This window comes from Pleurodeles waltl, chromosome 1_2 (genome assembly GCF_031143425.1).
Source record: "Pleurodeles waltl isolate 20211129_DDA chromosome 1_2, aPleWal1.hap1.20221129, whole genome shotgun sequence".
Classification (NCBI taxonomy): Eukaryota; Metazoa; Chordata; class Amphibia; order Caudata; family Salamandridae; genus Pleurodeles; species Pleurodeles waltl.
Window position 1 is genome coordinate 1,298,982,423 of NC_090437.1, and position 26,058 is coordinate 1,299,008,480.

The 26,058-nt window shown below is 44.7% G+C and overlaps 1 protein-coding gene across 2 annotated transcripts in view; it reads right to left on the reverse strand.

The window, feature by feature from the left end:
* LOC138250539 (uncharacterized) overlaps positions 1-26,058 on the reverse strand; it is a 277,257-nt gene that overhangs the window by 212,312 nt on the left and 38,887 nt on the right. For both annotated transcript variants that reach the window (XM_069205518.1, XM_069205526.1), the window contains exon 2: positions 24,156-24,849. In XM_069205518.1, coding sequence (XP_069061619.1) covers positions 24,156-24,416 — 261 coding nt within the window. In that variant the 5' untranslated portion in view covers positions 24,417-24,849. The remainder of the gene's footprint in view (positions 1-24,155; positions 24,850-26,058) is intronic.

A 26,058-nucleotide genomic window follows, 5' to 3' on the forward strand; every position in this document is an offset into this window, starting at 1 on the left:
TCATTGGTATCTTTACCAGAGTGGGTTTCCCTAAGGAGGTGGTGTCTGACAGAGGTACCAACTTCATGTCAGCATACCTAAAGCACATGTGGAATGAGTGTGGAGTGACTTATAAGTTCACTACCCCATACCATCCACAAACTAATGGCTTAGTTGAGAGATTCAACAAGACATTAAAGGGCATGATCATGGGGCTCCCAGAAAAACTCAAAAGGAGATGGGATGTCCTCCTGCCATGTCTGCTTTTCGCTTACAGGGAGGTACCACAGAAGGGAGTAGGGTTCTCACCCTTTGAACTTCTGTTTGGTCATCCTGTAAGGGGACCACTTGCCCTTGTTAAAGAAGGCTGGGAGAGACCTCTCCATGAGCCTAAACAGGACATAGTGGACTATGTACTTGGCCTTCGCTCTAGAATGGCAGAGTACATGGAAAAGGCAACCAAAAACCTTGAGGCCAGCCAACAGCTCCAGAAGTTTTGGTATGACCAAAAGGCTGCACTGGTTGAGTTCCAACCAGGGCAGAAAGTCTGGGTTCTGGAGCCTGTGGCTCCCAGGGCACTCCAGGACAAATGGAGTGGCCCTTACCCAGTACTAGAAAGGAAGAGTCAGGTCACCTACCTGGTGGACCTGGGCACAAGCAGGAGCCCCAAGAGGGTGATCCATGTGAACCGCCTTAAGCTCTTCCATGACAGAGCTGATGTGAATCTGTTGATGGTAACAGATGAGGATCAGGAGGCAGAGAGTGAACCTCTCCCTGATCTTCTGTCATCAGACCCAAAAGATGGCACAGTAGATGGAGTGATCTACTCAGACACCCTCTCTGGCCAACAGCAAGCTGATTGTAGGAGAGTCCTACAACAGTTTCCTGAGCTTTTCTCCCTAACCCCTGGTCAGACACACCTGTGTACCCATGATGTGGACACAGGAGACAGCATGCCTGTCAAGAACAAAATCTTCAGACAGTCTGACCATGTTAAGGAAAGCATCAAGGTGGAAGTCCACAAGATGCTGGAATTGGGAGTGATTGAGCGCTCTGACAGCCCCTGGGCTAGCCCAGTGGTCTTAGTCCCCAAACCTCACACTAAAGATGGAAAGAAAGAGATGAGGTTTTGTGTGGACTACAGAGGGCTCAACTCTGTCACCAAGACAGATGCCCATCCAATTCCAAGAGCTGATGAGCTCATTGATAAGTTAGGTGCTGCCAAATTTCTAAGTACCTTTGACTTGACAGCAGGGTACTGGCAAATAAAAATGGCACCTGGAGCAAAAGAAAAGACAGCATTCTCCACACCTGATGGGCATTATCAGTTTACTGTTATGCCCTTTGGTTTAAAGAATGCCCCTGCCACCTTCCAAAGGTTGGTGAATCAAGTCCTTGCTGGCTTGGAGTCCTTTAGCACAGCTTATCTTGATGATATTGCTGTCTTTAGCTCCACCTGGCAGGATCACCTGGTCCACCTGAAGAAGGTTTTGAAGGCTCTGCAATCTGCAGGCCTCTCTATCAAGGCATCCAAATGCCAGATAGGGCAGGGAACTGTGGTTTACTTGGGCCACCTTGTAGGTGGAGGCCAAGTTCAGCCACTCCAACCCAAGATCCAGACCATTCTGGACTGGGTAGCTCCAAAAACCCAGACTCAAGTCAGGGCATTCCTTGGCTTGACTGGGTACTACAGGAGGTTTGTGAAGGGATATGGATCCATTGTGACAGCCCTCACTGAGCTCACCTCCAAGAAAATGCCCAAGAAAGTGAACTGGACTGTGGACTGCCAACAGGCCTTTGACACCCTGAAACAAGCAATGTGCTCAGCACCAGTTCTCAAAGCTCCAGATTATTCTAAGCAGTTCATTGTGCAGACTGATGCCTCTGAACATGGGATAGGGGCAGTTCTGTCCCAAACAAATGATGATGGCCTTGACCAGCCTGTTGCTTTCATTAGCAGGAGGTTACTCCCCAGGGAGCAGCGTTGGAGTGCCATTGAGAGGGAGGCCTTTGCTGTGGTTTGGTCCCTGAAGAAGCTGAGACCATACCTCTTTGGGACTCACTTCCTAGTTCAAACTGACCAAAGACCTCTCAAATGGCTGATGCAAATGAAAGGTGAAAATCCTAAACTGTTGAGGTGGTCCATCTCCCTACAGGGAATGGACTTTATAGTGGAACACAGACCTGGGACTGCCCATGCCAATGCAGATGGCCTTTCCAGGTTCTTCCACTTAGAAAATGAAGACTCTCTTGGGAAAGGTTAGTCTCATCCTCTTTCGTTTGGGGGGGGGTTGTGTAAGGAAATGCCTCCTTGGCATGGTTGCCCCCTGACTTTTTGCCTTTGCTGATGCTATGTTTACAATTGAAAGTGTGCTGAGGCCTGCTAACCAGGCCCCAGCACCAGTGTTATTTCCCTAACCTGTACTTTTGTATCCACAATTGGCAGACCCTGGCATCCAGATAAGTCCCTTGTAACTGGTACTTCTAGTACCAAGGGCCCTGATGCCAAGGAAGGTCTCTAAGGGCTGCAGCATGTCTTATGCCACCCTGGAGACCTCTCACTCAGCACAGACACACTGCTTGCCAGCTTGTGTGTGCTAGTGAGGACAAAACGAGTAAGTCGACATGGCACTCCCCTCAGGGTGCCATGCCAGCCTCTCACTGCCTATGCAGTATAGGTAAGACACCCCTCTAGCAGGCCTTACAGCCCTAAGGCAGGGTGCACTATACCATAGGTGAGGGTACCAGTGCATGAGCAGGGTACCCCTACAGTGTCTAAACAAAACCTTAGACATTGTAAGTGCAGGGTAGCCATAAGAGTATATGGTCTGGGAGTCTGTCAAACACGAACTCCACAGCACCATAATGGCTACACTGAAAACTGGGAAGTTTGGTATCAAACTTCTCAGCACAATAAATGCACACTGATGCCAGTGTACATTTTATTGTAAAATACACCCCAGAGGGCACCTTAGAGGTGCCCCCTGAAACCTATCCGACTATCTGTGTAGGCTGACTGGTTCCAGCAGCCTGCCACACTAGAGACATGTTGCTGGCCCCATGGGGAGAGTGCCTTTGTCACTCTGAGGCCAGTAACAAAGCCTGCACTGGGTGGAGATGCTAACACCTCCCCCAGGCAGGAGCTGTAACACCTGGCGGTGAGCCTCAAAGGCTCACCCCTTTGTCACAGCCCAGCAGGGCACTCCAGCTTAGTGGAGTTGCCCGCCCCCTCCGGCCACGGCCCCCACTTTTGGCGGCAAGGCTGGAGGGAACAAAGAAAGCAACAAGGAGGAGTCACTGGCCAGTCAGGACAGCCCCTAAGGTGTCCTGAGCTGAGGTGACTCTGACTTTTAGAAATCCTCCATCTTGCAGATGGAGGATTCCCCCAATAGGGTTAGGATTGTGACCCCCTCCCCTTGGGAGGGGGCACAAAGAGGGTGTACCCACCCTCAGGGCTAGTAGCCATTGGCTACTAACCCCCCAGACCTAAACACGCCCTTAAATTTAGTATTTAAGGGCTACCCTGAACCCTAGAAAATTAGATTCCTGCAACTACAAGAAGAAGGACTGCCTAGCTGAAAACCCCTGCAGAGGAAGACCAGAAGACGACAACTGCCTTGGCTCCAGAAACTCACCGGCCTGTCTCCTGCCTTCCAAAGATCCTGCTCCAGCGACGCCTTCCAAAGGGACCAGCGACCTCGACATCCTCTGAGGACTGCCCCTGCTTCGAAAAGACAAGAAACTCCCGAGGACAGCGGACCTGCTCCAAGAAAAGCTGCAACTTTGTTTCCAGCAGCTTTAAAGAACCCTGCAAGCTCCCCGCAAAAGGCGTGAGACTTGCAACACTGCACCCGGCGACCCCGACTCGGCTGGTGGAGATCCAACACCTCAGGAGGGACCCCAGGACTACTCTGATATTGTGAGTACCAAAACCTGTCCCCCCTGAGCCCCCACAGCGCCGCCTGCAGAGGGAATCCCGAGGCTTCCCCTGACCGCGACTCTTTGAATCCAAAGTCCCGACACCTGGGAGAGACCCTGCACCCGCAGCCCCCAGGACCTGAAGGACCGGACTTTCACTGGAGGAGTGACCCCCAGGAGTCCCTCTCCCTTGCCCAAGTGGAGGTTTCCCCGAGGAACCCCCCCCTTGCCTGCCTGCAGCGCTGAAGAGATCCCTAGATCTCCCATTGACTTCCATTACAAACCCGACGCTTGTTTCTACACTGCACCCGGCCGCCCCCGCGCTGCTGAGGGTGAAATTTCTGTGTGGACTTGTGTCCCCCCCGGTGCCCTACAAAACCCCCCTGGTCTGCCCTCCGAAGACGCGGGTACTTACCTGCCAGCAGACCGGAACCGGGGCACCCCCTTCTCTCCATTCTAGCCTATGTGTTTTGGGCACCACTTTGAACTCTGCACCTGACCGGCCCTGAGCTGCTGGTGTGGTGACTTTGGGGTTGCTCTGAACCCCCAACGGTGGGCTACCTTGGACCAAGAACTGAACCCTGTAAGTGTCTTACTTACCTGGTAAAACTAACAAAAACTTACCTCCCCCAGGAACTGTGAAAATTGCACTAAGTGTCCACTTTTAAAACAGCTATTTGTCAATAACTTGAAAAGTATACATGCAATTTTGATGATTTGAAGTTCCTAAAGTACTTACCTGCAATACCTTTCGAATGAGATATTACATGTAGAATTTGAACCTGTGGTTCTTAAAATAAACTAAGAAAAGATATTTTTCTATATAAAAACCTATTGGCTGGATTTGTCTCTGAGTGTGTGTACCTCATTTATTGTCTATGTGTATGTACAACAAATGCTTAACACTACTCCTTGGATAAGCCTACTGCTCGACCACACTACCACAAAATAGAGCATTAGTATTATCTATTTTTACCACTATTTTACCTCTAAGGGGAACCCTTGGACTCTGTGCATGCTATTCCTTACTTTGAAATAGCACATACAGAGCCAACTTCCTACAGGGGGCCAATATGATGGAGGCAATTTGAGCTTGTCATGGCTTTGGTCTTGGCTCGGCGGATGGGGCTGGTTGTTTAAAGACATACTTTTTATAATAATAGCGATTATATTAAGCGGTCTGTTAGTGCAGTGCTTACCTGCTTTATGTTCCTGTTTAAAAATGTGTAAACCTCCTCCAGTTAAAATACTAGAAACAAATTGAACTATGATGCAGAGAGAAGAGATCAATTCCCTAATGGCTATTGATCCCACTATTCTCACTAAAGATACTGGTTGCTCATACCCATCAGTTGTTTATGTCCCCATGAATATCAATTCCAAGGATGTAGGAGTGAAATTGAACATATAGGCGATTTAGAACTCCTTGTGAAAACGTTTATGTTTGAGAGAAAACTCAAAAAGGGACGATTGTAAGAATCCGTTTTGTATTGCTCCTTTTCCCTAAAGACATTTAGTTCTCTCTCTAAAATGCACTACCTATTGCATATGCTATCTTATATATTTGTTTAGTAAAAAATTTTTAAAAAAGCCTGGTTCTACAACGGGCTTGCAGCTGGTTTCTTTCCCTAGCTGGGGCACATTACTCATTATAATCATGTGGAAAAAAAAGGAAACTAACCGACCTCGGCTGTTGAATTTTGGGGAGGGAAAGGCTGATAATATATGGCAGGAAGGCCTGAATGTGATATCTATATCTTTGAACCACGAAATCCTTTGAAGAGTTCTCAGAATGTGAGAAGTCGGAGAGCTGCAGAAGGGAGTCGAGGACAAAGCAGGGACGGGAACCAGTGTGTGGAAACTGACTCCCTCCTTAAATTCCTGTATGACGTATATCATTATTTACTGTATCCTTTGAAGTATGAGTATAAATATCGCTGTTGAACGCACCATGTTAGCACACTTTACTTCGGGCTGGGGATGCCAGTTGTACATCTGTTCTCTTTGCTGCAGCAAAATAAATAAGACCTTGGTTTTGATTCTCCACTCCGACTTTCTGTGCCTAAACTCATTTGTAAATGCATTTGTAAGTATTTTGGGATCATGCTTTACACTCTAGGCACCACAGCCTTATCATAAAATAGCTGTTTTAGATTTCCTTTATACTCGGGTGTATCAAATAGGCCTGGACGGTCTATCTCAGCACAGGCTTGTTTCACATATGCAAAACAGGGGATATCGAATACAGATTGTAGCCTAAGGCTTTATGATTAGCTTATTTAAAGAGGTTTCCCCGTTAACCCAAATGGAATGCCAGAATGAAAGGAGGAGAGGTTGATTATCTAATTCTGTCCTCTATGTAAGGAATGCCCTATTTGGAGAGACAAATAGAATTAGCGCAACTGTGTGGGTCTTCCAGTAAGTTTTTCAGGAAGTTATTTCCCACTTGTTGCAATGACTGCACGTTGGTAATGCCCCAAATACCTGCCCCATAAGTTCCAACTGCCACACATTCCCTAGCATAGATCACAGATAACTCTTTTAATGGTTGTGTTTCCAATTTTTTTTGCAGAAACTGTATAGGCCATTAACAGAGTTCTACTTTCGTTCACCTTTAAGTCTAACATTCATAAAACAACTGAAGCCCTCACTCCCTGTTCTAACAACTAAAACTGTATTGTCGGCATAAAATAAAATAGGTAGAGGATGTGCCCCAATATAAGGGATATCCTTTGCTCTCACCTTTAAAAAGTTATCTACCTTGTTAATATAAAGGGAAAATAAAAACGGGGCAACGACACATCCTCGTCTTATAACCCAATTAATTGAAAACATGTCAGTGCATTCTCCATCTTTGCCAAAGCGTACAGGCAGAGGCACCCTTCTACAGTTGTTTTATGAAGGAGATAATGCTCCCATCTCCTTCACAATTATCCATAGTTTTGAATGCGTAACTAAGTTCATGGTTGCTGTCAAATCCATGAATGACATGTACAATGGCCCCTTTTTAGCAACTGTATATTTGCCAATGTGTATACGAGGTTTAGGCTATGTCGGGTAAAAAAAAAAAAAAAAAAAAAAAAAAAAAACTTTCTTTCATTCACAGAAATCATAAGCATAGTATTTAACAATTTGTGCATTGTAAATAAAAAATACAGTAACGATCAGCAGTTTCACCAACATCCTGAGAAGATATAGATGTTTTTAAAGCAAACAATAGTTTATCAAATTTAAAGAAGTTGAAGTAATTATTAGAACCTAATAACAGAATTTATATTAACAGATTATTCAATCTCGAGAGAATAATAAATTTGGTGCGTTGGGTGTTGTAGGAACTGAGCATAGCCATAACACTTCCTAATAAAATGTGCCCCTCTTAACAACAGCATAACAGATTTCAGGAGACTCAAAGGTATGCAAGAATCTAACGCCTTCTTGATATGAGCAAGGGCTGTGTGATCTCAGGAGAGGGAGCTAGAAAGTTGTTCTTAGGAGTTTTGTAAAGTCCACAGAGGAGTACAAAGTGCAACATGGACCCGTTTGAAGTGTTATCACAGGGGCATGGCGGAAGGTTTTCCAACCATCCACCTTGAGTATGAAATGCCACCAAGAAATGTACAATACCCAAGCGCAACCTTGTCGAAACCTGTGCTGTGCGTTTAAAATGAATAACAGACAAAATCGCATCTCTTGACTAGGAATAACATCATAAAAAGTACCTAAAACATGTTGCTGAGGGTCGGGGGGGGGGGCTTGGGGGTTGCTGACCCTTAAACAACCCTTTTCTAGTTATGTGGTCTTAATATGGGCTTTAGTTGATGGCGGCATATGATCTGGGGCATCAAAGGTCTCAATAAGGCCCAGTTTGCTGAAGGTGTGTTTAACGTATCCCAGCCAGGAAAAGTTTTGAAAAATCTAGTTCAGCTATCGTCCATATTTTAGCCCGCAATAACAGGGGAGCCAGGCCTATGCTGTCTTATAGTTCCAACTCACCTAAGAATGGCAAAAGAAGTCGAAAAACCTTGAGGGACCATCTAAAGCCTCCTAAGAAGGCTAGTCTCAAAAACCTGTAGTTCGGAGCAGTTATTACAGCAGTTACTACAGCTCCAAACCCCAGCCCCGTAGGTGACTATTTAAACACATTTTGCTTTATATAGGATTGTCAATTCCATGACAGGCTTTTGGCCTAGTTTGGCAACAAAAGTGCTTTTACTATTCTATTTGTTTTCTGCACCCTTAGGGTTAGGAGAGGGTCCCTTTTTAACTGAGAGTTATAAGGAATCCCAAGATAAACAAAAACTTAAAAACTTGATACCTTATTTACAAGGTTTCTTTGTGTATAAACCGTTTTGGAACTGGTTGGTTTTGGGCCACAGACCATAATGTAAGGATTCTTGTACTTTCATACCGAGGTAATACATAGATACCACAAAGGCATCAAAAATTGCTAGGACAGCACTGTCTGCATAAAAGGGAGTGGGTATGAAACAACTGCCCATTCTTGGATAACCTAATTTCATTTGGAGCAGGTGTGCCCCAAGTCCATATATGTAGACAAGGAACAGAAAAGGGGCCAAGATACATCCCTGGCGGACAGCCTCAGTTGAGACTGATGTGTGTGCTGTCACCATCATTGCCACAGCATATTTTAACTGTAGTGTTCCAGTGGAAGAAGGGTAACCAAAGGTTCCTCTACCCCCATGCCCTCCTCATGTTCCACTTTGCCATGATTAATAGTGTTGAACACACTCGTAAAAGTCTATCAAGGCCAGGTGTAATGAGCACTTCATGGACTTGGTATACTTATTAACACTTTGCGATAAGTTGAGGCACTGTTCTATCATCCTCTAATCGTGTCTAAAACCAAACGGAGTTCTCTACAGTATATTGTTTTGATGGGCCCAACCGTCCAACTGTGCTAAAAGAACCCTGCCAAAATACTTGACTGCTGCACAAATTAAAGAAATCGGCCTATAGTATATCAGATCATTCCTATTGTCTTTTCTGAAGATTGGGTCCACAGTAGTCTCTTTCCAGGATGCAGGGAATGGGCTAATGACAGTGGCTCTAAAGATGTTCGTGGGTAATGGAGCCCAAAGGGCAGAGTTATTTTTTAAAATATCAAGATGGACGCCATCTGGTCCAGGCGCTTTCCTACGTATGTATGCCTTGATTAACGGCAGCCTCCACCTCCTTCATGAAGACTGGGTGACCTGTACCACATCATTAAGCAAATCAGTATCCCTCTCCTTAGAGCCAATCACCTTATTGGAAGAGTTAAAGATTTGTGAGAAGTGTGAGACTCATGTTGTCCCTGGAATCACAGAGTCAATTTTGGATAAAGGACCCTCTGTACACAGTGGACTATTAACATTCCAAAATTTCTTTGCACCTCTTAGACTGCCGGCGGTCACTGAATCAGACAAGGATTAATTCCTAATCTCTTCCTTTCTAGATGCAATTGTAGCTTTATAGCTTTCCCACGCTGCAATAACTATTTCTCAATTTCTTGGGACATATGTTGACTGTTTTTTACCTTTACTACAAGTGCTGTTAAACTACTAGGAAAGAAGAGGCAACAGAGGTAAGGCACTTAAAGGTCAACAGCTAGACACAATGACTCAAAGTCACTGACTAGGGTAGCAGGAGTGCCATCACCAGTCAAGCATTTATTAATTATGTCAACATTTTCCCTCAAGATTTGTACGTCGAACGCCTGAGGGTCAAAACACTACCATTTTAACCTAAGGCTTTTGTTCGAAATATGCTCGATAGAAGCAACAGAAGGTTTTGGATCCCCTGACCCAGATTTTAAGTTTAAGTGGGCTTCTAAGGGGTTGGGGTGCTAGAACAATTCGGAGTTACCCTAAAATCAGTAACTAAACTCATATAAATATTAGTTGTTAGCATAAAATCTATTGTGCTCGACTTGGCCCCTCCCATAAAGGGAGAACAGTGGGAGGAAACATCTTTTACACAATCAGACATGAAAACTAGATCATTTGAGATAATGTTATTTAATGCGTCCCAATAATTAGAATGTCTGTGTCATCGTATTCTTCCCACGGAGGTCACTGTGCTTCAGTATATCCCTATAAAGTAAGCCGAGCCAGGGAGAAATTGCCAGCGCGTAGTATAGGAAAAAAAGAAAATAGATCACACTTTATTTCATCCCTCAGGTGTACAGGTAAGTACCCGCGTCTTCGGAGGGCAGACCAGGGGGGTTTTGTAGGGCACCGGGGGGGACACAAGTTAGCACAAAAAGTACACCCTCAGCAGCGCGGGGGCGGCCGGGTGCAGTGTGTAAATGTAAGGAAATGCCTCCTTGGCATGGTTACCCCCTGACTTTTTGCCTTTGCTGATGCTATGTTTTGAATTGAAAGCGTGCTGAGGCCTGCTAACCAGGCCCCAGCACCAGTGTTCTTTCCCTAACCTGTACTTTTGATTCCACAATTGGCACACCCTGGCATCCAGGTAAGTCCCTTGTAACTGGTACCCCTGGTACCAGGGGCCCTGATGCCAGGGAAGGTCTTAAGACTTCATCCACTGGCTCAACAGAGGAGCGTCCAGGAAGATAATGACCATTTATAAGGAGAAAGAAAACAGTCACAAAGCCAAGCCATCACAGAAAAGCAACCAATGTCAGAAATATCCACAGATAGTTCTATGGATAAATTAAATAGTTATTTTATGCCATATGTACAGCTTACGTGCCTTTGAAACAGTTTCAGTTGCAGATGAAATCAAAGAAAAGTCATCAAGGTTGATGAAATAACCATCAGTTTCTGCAAACACTAAAGCTAGTGCATTACTGGAGGATGGACCCACTTTGCATGGAGACTCATAGTAGATGATTGTAAGGAAATGCCTCCTTGGCATGGTTACCCCCTGACTTTTTGCCTTTGCTGATGCTATGTTTTGATTTGAAAGTGTGCTGAGGCCTGCTAACCAGGCCCCAGCAACAGTGTTCTTTCCCTAACCTGTACTTTTGTTTACACAATTGGCACACCCTGGCACCCAGGTAAGTCCCTTGTAACTGGTACCCCTGGTACCAAGGGCCCTGATGCCAGGGAAGGTCTCTAAGGGCTGCAGCATATCTTATGCCACCCTGGGGACCACTCACTCAGCACAGACACACTGCTTGCCAGCTTGTGTGTGCTGGTGAGGACAAAACGAGTAAGTCGACATGGCACTCCCCTCGGGGTGCCATGCCAACCTCACACTGCCTATGCAGTATAGATAACTCACCCCTCTAGAAGGCCTTACAGCCCTAAGACAGGGTGCACTATACCATAGGTGAGGGCACCAGTGCATGAGCACTGTGCCCCTACAGTGTCTAAGCAAAACCTTAGACATTGTAAGTGCAGGGTAGCCATAAGAGTATATGGTCTGGGAGTCTGTCAAACACGAACTCCACAGCACCATAATGGCTACACTGAAAACTGGGAAGTTTGGTATCAAACTTCTCAGCACAATAAATGCACACTGATGCCAGTGTACATTTTATTGTAAACTACACCCCAGAGGGCACCTTAGAGGTGCCCCCTGAAACCTTAACCAACTACCCATGTAGGCTGACTGGTTTTAGCAGCCTGCCACACTCGAGACATGTTGCTGGCCACATGGGGAGAGTGCCTTTGTCACTCTGTGGCTAGTAACAAAGCCTGTACTGGGTGGAGATGCTTATAACCTCCCCCTTGCAGGAGCTGTAACACCTGGTGGTGAGCCTCAAAGGCTCACCCCCTTTGTTACAGCACCACAGGGCATTCCAGCTAGAGGAGTTGCCCGCCCCCTCCGGCCACGGCCCCACTTTTGGCGGCAAGGCCGGAGGAGATAATGAGAAAAACAAGGAGGAGTCACTGGCCAGTCAGGACAGCCCCTAAGGCAACCTGAGCTGAAGTGACTCTGGCTTTTAGGAATCCTCCATCTTGCAGATGGAGGATCCCCCCAATAGGGATAGGAATGTGACCCCCTCCCCTTGGGAGGAGGCACAAAGAGGGTGTAGCCACCCTCAGGGCTAGTAGCCATTGGCTAATGCCCTCCCTGACCTAAACACACCCCTAAATTCTGTATTTAGGGGCTCCCCTGAACCTAGGAACTCAGTTTCCTGCAACCTAAGAAGAGGATTGCTGAGCTGAAAACCCCTGCAGAGAAGACGGAGACACCAACTGCTTTGGCCCCAGCTCTACCGGCCTGTCTCCCCCACTTCGAAAAGAAACTGCTCCAGGGACGCTTTCTCCAGGACCAGCGACCTCTGAATCCTCAGAGGACTGCCCTGCTCTAGAAGGACCAAGAAACTCCCGAGAACAGCGGCCCTGTTCACCAAAGACTGCAACTTTGTTTCCAAAGAAGCAACTTCAAGACAACTGCATTTCCCGCCAGAAGCATGAGACTTGCAACTCTGCACCCGACGCCCCCGGCTCGACTTGTGGAGAACAAACACTTCAGGGAGGACTCCCCGGCGACTACGAGACCGTGAGTAGCCAGAGTTGCCCCCCCCCCTGAACCCCCACAGCGACGCCTGCAGAGGGAATCCCGAGGCTCCCCCTGACCGCGACTGCCTGTTTCCCAGATCCCGACGCCTGGTAAAGACTCTGCATCCGCAGCCCCCAGGACCTGAAAGATCGGAACTCCAGTGCAGGAGTGAACCCCAGGAGGCCCTCTCCCTTGCCCAGGTGGTGGCTACCCCGAGGAGCCTCCCCCTTGCCTGCATCGCTGAAGAGACCCCTTGGTCTCCCATTGATTCCAATTGAAAACCCAACGTGTGTTTGCACACTGCACCCGGCCGCCCCCGTGCTGCTGAAGGTGTACTTTCTGTGCTAACTTGTGTCCCCCCCGGTGCCCTACAAAAACCCCCCTGGTCTGCCCTCCGAAGACGCGGGTACTTACCTGCTGGCAGACTGGAACCGGGGCACCCCCTTCTCCATTGAAGCCTATGCGTTTTGGGCACCACTTTGAACTCTGCACCTGACCGGCCCTGAGCTGCTGGTGTGGTAACTTTGGGGTTGCTCTGAACCCCCAACGGTGGGCTACCTTGGACCCAAACTTGAACCCCGTAGGTGGTTTACTTACCTGCAAGAACTAGCAATTACTTACCTCCCCTAGGAACTGTGAAAATTGCACTGTCTAGTTTTAAAATAGCTATATGTGTTTTATTTGAAAAGTATATATGCTATTGTGATTATTCAAAGTTCCTAAAGTACTTACCTGCAATACCTTTCATGCAAAGTATTACATGTAGAATTTGAACCTGTGGTTCTTAAAATAAACTAAGAAAAGTTATTTTTCGATACAAAAACCTATTGGCCTGGAATTGTCTCTGAGTGTGTGTTCCTCATTTATTGCCTGTCTGTATGTACAACAAATGCTTAACACTACTCCTTTGATAAGCCTACTGCTCGACCACACTACCACAAAATAGAGCATTAGTATTATCTCTTTTTGCCACTATCTTACCTCTAAGGGGAACCCTTGGACTCTGTGCATACTATTCCTTACTTTGAAATAGTGCATACAGAGCCAACTTCCTACAATGATGTTGTCTGCCTGTGTTGAGTCGGAGTAGAAGAGAGAAATCTTGGACAGGTGTTGAAGTGGTAACCGGAATCAGCAAGAGCTCATTGTTCGCCCTCCCCATGCTCGAGGAGGCATTTGTAGCATTGTTGAACATGCCATTATAGTCAGAAGAGTTGTTGTTTCTTCTTTGAAGAGGTATGTCCTGTTGGGTAGTGAGAGGGGACTAGGAACTATCCAAGGGACCTCTGGGTCTACTGTGCAGGATTGGCCATAGTGGAGTTTGAGGCTGTCTTTGGAGATTAACAGGTTTGCTGTTGGAACTAGGCAGAAGTTTTAGAATGACAGTTCTGGTACCTTGTATTCCCAGGACTTGGACCGGTGCTCTGTAGGATGGGCCGACATCCTTCTTCACAGCAATCTTCTAACTAAGCAGATCCCTGACTTTAGGAATCCAGGCAGTAGAAGTTGTAGGCAAATCTATTATTACTAAGGTGGCAGCACTGGAAGGTGAATTATCACAAAATTGCCAATGCTCCTGTAAAACAGTGAGACGTTCATTTATATCAAAAGGTGTATCTACTGCTACCAAAACAGGGCCATCTATTTCTCGGACCAACATGGGTATCCCAAAGAGAACCTCATAAGGAGTGCGTCCTCCCAAGGAACATCTTAGCAGATTATTCAGTGCTCTCTGGTCCACATATAGGTGATAAAGCCAGCTGAGGCCAGAACCGAGTACTCTAGCTGTTAAGGACTGCTTTAGATCTCGATTCCTCCTCTCCACAACCACATTTCTCTCAGGATGGTAGGGTGATGAGTAATGGAGTTCAACACCCATTGTCCCCATGGTGTCCCTGAATGCCATAGAGGCAAAGGGAGGGCGCTGGTCTGAATGGAATGCTGCAACCGCACATGTACCAATAAAGATCATCAAGTCTTGTATAACAGTTTGAGCGTCATCCGACTGCTGAGGCCATACCCACAGGAATCTAGAACAAGAATCTACAGCAACACTTTGGCTGATAAAGCGGCCAAATATGCAGTAGCTAGGCTTCTGTGGCTGCAGTGACTTGTTCCCTGACGGGATTGGATAATGACATTTTGGCTGCTGTTAAAGCTTTGGCTGAAGGCAAGCCTCTCTCAAAAGTATACCTTACAAAATACTCTTACCACATGCCACGAAAAATCATTAAAATGGCCTGCAGGGCGAGTAGCTTGAATAAGCTACTCGACCTAACTGTATTGCACTTGACCCGGAAACTGGTTTCAAATTGTGTGATCCTAAGCAAATATTGTATTTTGCAGTCGTCTTTTCCTTCATTCTCACATGAGTGTACCTTCAAGTATGTGAGTTCAGCATTTCTGCTGTTAAAAAAAATCCTCTTTTGTTTGATTAAATACACTAAATGCTTGCTCCGTGTATAATCTAGCCCACATATAGGGTACACATGATCCATGCATGACGTGCCTCTTAGTCTATTAATAGCTTTGCCATCAGGACAGGAGTGTTTCTCAGTGTATGTTGAAATACTCACTTTTAATAAATATATTACTAAAGCATGATGTGATAGCGTACTGTCATTTACGGACACAATTTTCAAGAAATGTCCAAAAACCTTCCCACTAACTTGAAGCTTTACTTATAAAACTATATACTGTCTTAACAATAATCTGTGAAAATTAGGTTTCACAAAACATTTATCATTTGCTTCAAGTAAAATATTTTTTCATCACACAGAAGTACAAAAAATGGCCTATCACAGCTACAGAAATATATTTTGAAATGTTTGTAAAGCTGATTTAGTTATATAAATGTTGTGCGAGGAAAAACCTGATACCAACAGCCTTTCATTTCGCATAGGTGAGACACTTCACCTTTCAAAATCCTGGAACTCTGCAGTCACAAGGAAAAGTATTTGCATTGCAAGAACACAAACTGACTTTTGACCTCTGTCTCTGAGCAAATCTGACAAGAATAAGATTTAAAGGCATCTTAATTGCTAATTCTGTTTCTGACTGAACAGAACACCAGTTCTTTGTCCACTCGCCAAGAGGGGCGAGTGGCATCTGAAAAACAAATCGACTTCATAAAATAAAATTTGTCATAGCGAGCGGTCGAGTAGATTTTGAGCCCTGTACATCCTTGAAGTATAATGCAGGTGCCTGCACTAAACCCCAGCCCGCCTCCGGAACACAATTAGAGAAAGAAGGCAAAATGACATCTTCCTCATGTGGGAGCTTACGGACGGACGCGCTCTGGTGGTCAGTCTCTTTCAGGCAATAGGATATCACACTAACGGAGCGCTCTATGGCTCCCTCAATTTGAATGTTTAAATCATAAACCCTGTTGGGTGGGAGAACGAGCCCGTCGCCAGTCTCGACTGCAATAAAGTCGCTAGTTGTTATCGCACACAGTAGATCTTTCAAACTCTGGCAAAATATTGTGACTTCTGCTGCGCTGTCCAGCACTGTCACAGCCCACATCTTGTTCTTCAGCAATGTTCTCAAGTTTACTGGCATTTTTAATGGACAGTGCTGCCACCTTGTTCTTTTTAAACTGTGACTTTTGTTGTGGGGAACTTGCTTCTTTTTTGTCTGAGGACCGAAGCAAGTTTTTTTTCTGTTTCACAGTCAGGACGCTGCTCTGACCGGTCCACTCTCTCGCTACATCTATCCAGTGCGTCCTGAAAAGAACGCGAGGGACGCAAATCAGTATATGTCAGGACCTTTTATATTTTCTCAATTTCTGAGATTACATCTTCTTTTGGAGCTCTCCAGGTTTGGAAAGTCTGCTCTCTGACTTAGTCTGTCTTTAATTAGCTTTTGTTTACCCCAGTGCTTTTTAGAACCCTCTTGTGCTTGTTTGGTTCCTTCCTTCAGGGTGGTACATGTATTTCAGGCTTTTTCGGCTTGGCTCCCAAACTATTGAGTCCTATACTGGTATAGTTATCGGAAATAATTTTCGGGACCTGTCTCCTGTCCAGGTGTTGAATCTCTTGGAGCCACAGGCGTACAGCCAACACTACCGCTTCCCCTTTAAAGTTACTAAGTATTATAGAGGACACTGTCGAAGTTACGCATTAATTTCAACCTCAAATCTAAGGCTGGTGCAGCCCCGTGTTCCTTCTGAATTTGTTTGAACTCTTCCAGTAAATTGGCAAGTGTCAGGGTACCACGTGTGGTAGTATAAATTGCAGCGAAGACTGTACCCCATGTGGCGCAGTCATCCACTGAGGGAAGGACAAGCACATTGTGAGAATTCTATGTTTTTCCAGTGGTCCCGTATAGGAAAACAGATTTCAGCTGATTAATTTTCTAGGCTATCTAGAAGGGGATTTTCTCTCGCTCCTTGGGCACCTTGTCCATGATAGAAAGTACTGCTTGTGGATTAATCCCAGCAGTGGCCAATTGGTATCTAGCAGGTGTTGTATTCAGAGTTCGCATTACGAACTGAACAAGTTGACTATATAGAGTTACTAGCTCATTGTAAAGAGTGCGCAGATCAGCTGCCTGCATATTTTGTACACCGGGGTGGTGTATATGTGGCAAACATAGGCCACGTTGGTCCACCATTACCTAAGGGACCTAATCTCACGGGCTGTATTACGTGTGCTACGACTCCATTAACCCCTTTGCTGCCGGGTTTTCCCCCTCAGGTGCCAAGCCTTTTTTTTTGGGGCTAATTGGGGCAGTTCGCGCTTAGGCCCTCGTAACTTTTTGTCCACATAAGCTACCCACACCAAATTTGCATCCTTTTTTTCCCAACATCCTAGGGATTCTAGAGGTACCCAGACTTTGTGGGTTACCCTGGAGACCAAGAAATTAGGCAAAATACAGTGAAAATTTCGTTTTTTCCACAAAATGGGAAAAAAGGGCTGCAGAAGAAGGCTTGTGTTTTTACCCCTGAAAATTGCATCAACAAAGGGTTTGCAGTGCTAAAATCACCAGCTTCTCAGCTTTCAGGAACAGCCAACTTGAATCAGAAAAAACAAATTTTCAACACAATATTGGCTTTTTACTGGGACATACTCCCATTTTAATGATTTTTTGTGCTTTCAGCCTGGGTGTGAAACCAATGCTGGAACCCAGAAACCTAAACATTTCTGAAAAGTAGACAAAATTAATTTGTGTGGATCCTACAAGGGTTTCCTACAGAAAATAACAACTAAAATAAAAAAATATTGAAATTGAGGTGAAAAAAACTGGCATTTGTCTCTACGATTTACTCTGTAACTTTTTCCTGCAATGTCAGATTTTTGAAAGCAATATACCGTTACGTCTGCTGGACTCTTCTGGTTGAGGGGATATATAGGGATAGTAGTTTCATCAAGAACCCTAGGTACCCAGTGCCAATAAATGAGTTGCACCTTGCAATAGGTTTTCGTTCTGTACGGAGTATACAGCAATTCATTTGCTGAAATATAAAGAGTGAAAAATAGGTATCAAGAAAACCTTTGTATTTCCAAAATGGGCACAGGATAACTTGTTGAGAAGCAGTGGTTATTTGCACATCTCTGAATTGCGGGGTGTCCATACTAGCATGTGAGTTACAGGGCATTTCTCAATTACACGTCTTTTTTTTTTACACACGGTTACATTTGGAAGGAAAAAATTAAGAGAAAGACAAGGGGCAATAACACTTGTTTTGTTATTCTGTGTTCCCCCAAGTCTCCCGATAACAATGGTACCTCACTTGCGTGGGTAGGCCTGATGCTCGCGACAGGAAACGCAACATGGACACATCAAATATTTACATTGGAATCGGATGTGTTTTTTGCAAAGTGCTAAGCTGTAGATTTTGGCATCTAGCTCAGCCGGCCCCTAGGGAAACCTAGCAAACCTGCGCATTTTTTAAAACTAGACACCCAGGGGAATCCAAGATGGGGTGACTTGTGGGGCTCTCACCAGGTTTTGTTACCCAGAGTCCTTTGCAAACCTCAAAATTTGGCTAAAAAAACACTTTCTCCTCACATTTCAGTGACAGAAAGTTCTGGAATCTGAGGAGACACAAATTGCCTTCCACCCAGCGTTCCCCCAAGTCTCCCAATAAAAATGATACCTCACTTGTGTGGGTAGGCCTAGTGCCTGTGACAGGAAATGCCCCAAAACACAACATGGACACATCCAATTTTTCCGAAGAAAACACAGGTGTTTACTGCAAAGTGCCTACCTGTGGATTTTGGCCTCTAGCTCAGCTGGCAACTAGGGAAACCTACCAAACCTGTGCATTTTTTAAAACAAGACACCTAGAGGAATCCAAGATGGGGTGACTTGTGGGGCTCTGACTAGGTTCTGTTACCCAGAATCCTTTGCAAACCTCAAATTTCGGTGAATGAAAGTTCTGGAATCTGAGAGGAGCCACAAATTTTCTTCCACCCAGCATTTCCCCAAGTCTCCTGCTAAAAATGATACCTCACTTGTGTGGGTAGGCCTAGTGCCCGCGACAGGAAATGCCCCAAACACTATCTGAACACATCAAAATTATCAAATACAAAACTGTTGGGGGGGAGGGGCGTAACCTGCATTTATGGTCCTGTGCTCAGTAGCAATCTAGCAAAACCTACCAAACCCAGACATTTCTGAAAACTAGACATGCGAGGGAGTCCAGGGAGGTATGCCTTCAGTGGATCCCCCAATGATTTCTTACCCAGAATCCTCAGCAAACCTCAAACTTAGCTAAACAAAAATCACTTTTTTTCCACATTTCTGTGTGGGATCACCGCACCGGGACAAATTTCCTACCACCCAACGTTCCCCTCAGTCTCCCAGTAAAAATGATACCTCACTTGTGTAGGTGGGCCAAGTGCCTGTGACAGGGAAGAGCGAAAAACATGTCGAAATTGAGGGGGGAGGGTCCAAAAGGGCAGTTTGAAAAAAAAAAAACATTTTTAGGCTGACAAGTGCAGCAGAATTTTTGTCGGTATAGATGGGACAATGTTGGGTGGTAGGAATTATGTAGATTCCGGAAGGTTCCATCACAAAAATGTGGGAAAATGAGTGATTTTCAGCAAAGTTGGAGGTTTGCAGGGCATTGTGGGTAAGAAAATGGTGCGGGGTGCATGTGAAGCACACCACCCTGGAATCAACCAGATGTTTAGTTTTCAGATGTGTATGGGTCTTGTGGATTTTTCTACATAGCAGCGTCCCAAAGTTAAAAAAGTGCAGCCCTCACCATTCCAAGTTGGATGATTTGGAGAGTTACCAAGCTCTCATGGCCCAAATGTAAAACCAAAACCCAAAATAATCAAATGTCTTCTTGCTTGCTGTGGGATAAAATGTTTTATTGTGCGGGGGGGGGGAGAGATGAAAGACTGTTACCCCCTTCAGATGGGGTGGGGGCATAACCAGGCCTATACTGGTTGGTAGCCACCACCCCACTTTTTTTTTATTCCATGCCATCTTTCGCGTGCTGACGTCATCAGATGTCACTGGGGGGAGGGGGCTCGGGGGTGGAAGGGGAAGAGATTCCCCTTCCAGCCCTGACTTGGGGGACAGCCCTGGGGAGGTGGAGGTGGGGGGAGCGCTAGCGCTTCCCCCGAGGGCCAGTATATGGATGTAATGGTTACGTCCATGGCGCCACACAGGCGCGATGGTCTTGATAATGGATCGGAATTTCAAGATACTGGTATGAGTGGTACTGTTGTGGTACGTTTGCAACTCTGAATGTGTGGAATGTGAATGACCTAGGGTCTTCCTCAGGAAAGGTAACTCAGGAGTAAAATGATTTAGTTTGGTAAGCTTTACTAGCTTCTACGATGAATGTGACCTCTCCGTTCTCTTCTTAAGCCATGCGCTACAAGTTGTAGTGTTAATGCTTGTCTGGCATTCTCAGGCATTAGCCCTTTTGTAGAATGGGTAAAGAGATGGAACACCAAAATGGTCCTTTTAAGAGTCTGAGCTTAACCAACCTACAGCCTAATAACTAGGTGCTCCCTGTTCAGCTGAGGAGGATTATCCCCAAGACAACGGACCTCTCTGTATAATGGTACTTAGGGTACCTGTTGTGTGTGAGACAGAGATACTCAGGGCATCAGTAAATTAGTGCCTAAACACCATCGTTGGTGGCTCCATGTCATAGTTGGACTCTTGCTCTAAGCAATACTGCTGGTTTAGGGATGACAGCACTTTTGTTTGTGGGCAACTAGGCCAATCCTACAACAAGTCTCAACTGTCGGCCCAACCTTTCCGGCTCACAAGCAGTACCTCAACCAAAAACCTGTACAGTAAAAGGTGATTTGTGGCAGTCTGTACGCATGGACTCAAAAGTGCGACATCTCAGGGGAGTCGTGATTAAACGGAGATTACCCTTTTCTCACATTAGCAACAAATCCCATTCACACACAGGCAATGAAGGAGATGCAGTAAAGTTTTCAATAGGTTTTATTAACAAGAATGCAATCTACTGATTTACTGTAAATTGCATGGGCTGCAATGATTAGGATAATGAACAATGCAAGAAACAATTTTAAAAACGACAGTCGTGAATATAAAGACCCCCTACCATTTTGCAATAACATAAGATGTGAAATAGGAGTCAAATGAACCCTAATGCCCTCCCATGATGAACCTAATCTCTAACCTAAAGGGAGCTAGGTGTGTTAAACCTAATCTGCTACTACCATGTCAATGAGAAGAGTTCCCCAACCCTCGTTACCTTGGGATGAGGTGTTTAGATCAGACTCCGTGGGGACACGAAGGCTGGGTCTGCATCAAGGCAATGTGTAGCATAGATAGCCTTGATGGCATCTGGTAGGAATCCCTCTGATAACTCTGTCCGCGTGAGATTTATTTATACAGCTCTTATAGAACCCCTGATGCAGATATGTCCCGAACAATAGATAAGAAGGCATGCTTGGGGCAGCAATTATATAAACAAGTCCTGGAAAAGGTACATTATGTTATTGTCACACCTAAGTGGGAAAGTACATGATGTGAATACCTACCTATCTCATTTGTTTTTGATGCTCATACTGAAGCTTTCACAGAGTGGCTAAGTAGGTCTGAAGTCAATGGGTGACGGGGACACAGGCCTGCAAACCAGAAGGCTAAGCTATCTCCTGATTCCCAATAAAACAAAATAGGATCCACCACAAATATTGTCATTTTTAAAGTTGGTGACACTCTCTGGACATTGGGTGCACCCCATTAGTACCAATTTGGCACATAAATATAGCAATAAGCAACAAAAAGTTAACCACATGCAATCTCAAATTTAGTAACTTTGAAGCGTCCGAACAAGAAATCTGCAGGTTTTGCAGCAGATGATTGATTATGTGGCAAATACGGCAAATGTGATTATGCTAAAATCGCCACAGTGACACAACTGCGTAATTCTAGTAGCCCTAACTAAGAGTCAAGTCTTCAGGGGACATGTGTGTCCTATATATGGCTAGATTTGTATTATATACAGAGCAAACATTTAGTCTATTAAACAAGAGTTTTTTTGTACAGCAGACAAGCTGCACCAATATATTTAATGGTGCTATAACGTGACAATTAAGAAAATGACGGCTCAATGAATTAAAATGTTTGACTAGGATTACATATTCTGAAACCAATTAATGGGTCAAGAGCATTACGATTAGGTGAGTGCCTTAATAAATTCATAATTTAGACTAAGTGCTGAGCTCTTTTGGCATAGTGTCCTCTTAGTTTGTGTGAGGACAATACATGGAAACAAGACAGAAAATTTTTCAAGATCCTTCATATGTACATTAGTGGATTCAGGGTATAGGATTTAGAAAAGGCTGTCGTTAATATCTCTACAGAAGAAAATTAGTTACTTACCTGTAACTGTAGTTCTCCAGTATTGGAAACTTTCATAGATTCACATGCCTGAATCATTGCCCGTCATCGAGATGGGAGTCCACGGTGTATTATAAAAGCAATGTAATGATAACTCAAGTGTACACAGGCCTAAGGCCTGCCACAATAGTAGTCTATTAGAGAAAAAAAGGACCTAGACCAGATTTCAGGCAATCAGGCTTCCCTTCCCTCTGGAACACTCCTGTGAGAAGCTCCAGTGCCTCAGATTTTCTACTGCACGTCGTGCAAGGGAGTCTTCACTGAGCTCTGCTCAGTCACACCTTTCTGAAATCAATTCTGGTATTTTTTCTTCTCAAAATATTACTATTACTAGCCAAAGGCTACCAAGGCTCTTCTCTGGTCCGTTCTATACCTAATTTCTGTACTTTTCGCCATGTCTGACAAAGAGATAAAGAGTCCCTTCAGGGCCTGCAAGATCTGTGGAAAGAAAAGGCTTCACTTTGAGGACCTCCAAAAAGACTGCATATATTGCCTTTATCCAGACCTTTCCGCTAAGGATGGTAAGGTATGCAGGGCATTTTCTAACAAGGCTCTTACGAAAAGGGAGGGCAGGCTGCTTATTTGGCCCCAGAAATTAAAAACTAGGAAAAATCCTGTTTCTGGTTCTGACAGTGAGGATTCTTCTATATCCTCCAGAAAAACTCAAAAAAGGGACAGAGCACCTCAAACTGGTCATACAGAGGACCATCCTAAGAAAGCTTTATAGTAGACCAAACATGGGTCTTACAAAGCTCACAGCCCTTCAAGTTCTCCTCACAGGTGGTCAGCATCCTCCCACAGAGAACATTCTGCCTCATCAGAACGTAGTAAAAAAACGTCTTCTGAGCCTCCTGCACCACCTCCAATGACTAAACATTCTTTGAAGAAGCCATCCATCAAAGCGTCGACGACATCGTCTACGAAATCGCCGATGACTACAGCGATGAAAAACATGTGCACAGCATCGACCTCCACAAAGACGATGATCCATACAGTGTGCAGTACTTCCAATGTACACACAACGACACCATCATCAACAGCCCCCTCCGTCAGGTCGTCGATGCTAAAAATAACCGTCTCCTCACCTCCGTCGACGAGACTCACACAGTCATTACTGCCAGCACCGACGATACAGTCGATGGGCCCGTCAATGACACCGTCACGCACAAGGAGGAGTGGAAAGGTGGAAGCAGAAACAGTATCTCATCATAGTTCGAACAGCGGACAGAATAAATCTGCCCGTGCTATGTTCATGCTCCAAAGAAAGAAACAGAAGTGACGCTTAGCCTGCACCAGCCAATAAGGAGGCAACAAAGAAGAGTGATATTGAAGCCAACCAATGGTAAACAATGGGTGGGCAACAAGTCATTTACTGAAACAAATTACATCTCCCAAGCGAGAGCACCTGTTGTTGCAGGCTCCACCTAAAAAGGGAATGATTTGTCTCACAATTTCAATACCAAAACAAATAATAACTTGTTTAAAAAATAAAATAAGGTAATAGGAACCAGGTATTACGGCTTCCTGAGATTGCTCCAACAACATTATTTGAGGTGTTTTTTGGTCTCAAAAAAATAAATTCACTCACAAGGCAAGATATTTCCATCACAAGGCGTATCCATCAGACAGAGTATCCACCACAGGATGCAAAAAATTACATAGCTCGAAAAACGATAGGTGTTTTACACACCTGCTGTCAGTGAAATGGAGTACACAGTCGAAGAGCCACAAGTAAAAGGTGTCATTGCTGTAATTTTCAGTCTGATTCGATTAATTAGGGTAAACACAAGTTTAGTTCTAGACCAGTAGTTTCATAGTCAATACTATCAAGTATTATAAGTTTTTCCATACAGTGAATGATGCAGTTCAGCAATACCAAACTAGTGTTCTCCTTCAATCCCTCAATATTATTATTATAGATAAATGAAGCAACTTACCCATTTAACAGCGATAGGACTGGCACCCAGAAACTGGGATGTTTTGGGGTTGGGTGAATCACTTGCCAGTGAAGCTGCAGTTGTAGGCTTGTAGGATGATAGGCAAGTAATAGAAAGATGTGGAGCGTTAGCACTCAAAGCCTCCAATTGCTTACGCTTCTCACTGAACATCAGAACAGGACCAGTCCCAGCATAATCAATGTTTCCTTGACTAGTCATAGTGGATGAAGTGCCACCAACATTAAACCTTTCAGTGGACATCAGTACTGCAGTCCAACTCTACTGAGGGTCTGCTATATGCACCAGAAGGATCAAAAGCACAGTAAGGAAATCACAAGCAAAGTCACCAGCCAAAGTATAATCAGCTACTTAGGCAACAGTTTGTTACTAGCCATCAGTGAGTTGGTGCCAACACTAGACTTCAGTAGAGGGTTCAGTAGGGAGGGTTACAGAAACGTTTCAGTGCTGGGTTGCCTCCATCAAACGGTCGCAAGAGCTTTGACAATGCTTTTCGGGTGTTATGCTTTGATCAAGCGCTCACAGATCCACTGTTGAATCCAATAAATTAATTTTAACATAAGGGTTCTTCAGTGTTGTTCTGAAGATCAACTTCTTGGAAGATATGCAATCACTTTACTAGAGCCAGTCTGTTTGCCGCATACCTCCACCCTGCGATGCAGCTTCAAGCCCTTTTCTGTTGACAAAAAAAAAACGTGTTTCAACATGTGATGTTCAGAAGGGAAACATTTAATATTACACATGGAGACAGGTATTCAAATAACCTTACAGAATGTTAATGTGATCTTGCACCCTGATAAGTACAATGAATATAAAAACTTACCTGCTGTCAGATTTAACCGCAGTTTTAAATCCAATCCAGTCTTTCACATTAGCAAAAAAAAAAAGAATTTGCGATAAATATTTTTCATCCATTTTAATATGCTTGTAGTCAACATGTTTTTATGAAAGAGAAACATTGTCAGACAAAACAAAAGAAAGGAGTCAAGCATATTGTGAGACACACCGCTTTGCTGGACAAAGGAGCTGCTTATTGCAGCTGCTAGTGTGCAAATTGTACCACTGGACCTAGTTGCCTCCTGCCAGTCTGGACCAGTCGGACTGTGATCAGAGCCTCCCTCCTCCTCTTTTCATGGGCTTAACAAACCAACCACGCACTACATTTCACTTAAGAATTAATTGCAAGAAACAAATAAGACAACATGGCAGACTTTTAAGCTCCAATGGATACGACAAAGGAGCCCCCAAAGGGCCCCAGCCATAACCCAACTCTAGCAGGATTATGTGCAAAGCCTTGGCCCACAGCATAGGGAAGGCATGGCAAATGACCTGAAGCTGAAAACATCTCTCATAATGCTGGGAAAGAATGACAGCGAAAGTGAGCAATGGTATCATCTAGCAAGTTACCCAGCAGAGTGCTCATTTCAACAAGTCAATAAAGAAATGCTTCTGACTCAATAAGTTTGTACTCGCTTGCTTAACACTGATTGAACTCAACAGCCCTTGATGTAGCAATCAAACAAATTTGACTTCCAGATTTCATTACTAGAGACCGCGGCCCACTATCTAGTCCGTATTGACTCGCGATTTAATAGCTTACACACAAAGATTAAGGATCGAATAAGGAGCAGCTGTTGCCCAAACATAAATCCATCTGCTAGCCAATTCTGGAGACTAACAACTCTCCCTATGATACTAACTGCAACGATTGAGGAAGCTAATCTAAAAAATGGTACACAAATGTGCCAAGTAAAGGAACAGGGTCAATTACGTTGGGCCAAAGAACTCAGATCTTCAGTCAGAAACCCCTATACATGAACCTTTAAGTGAACCAATGCCTGGTATCTCTAAAGGCAACACCTTCATTAACCAAAAACTTAGGCTG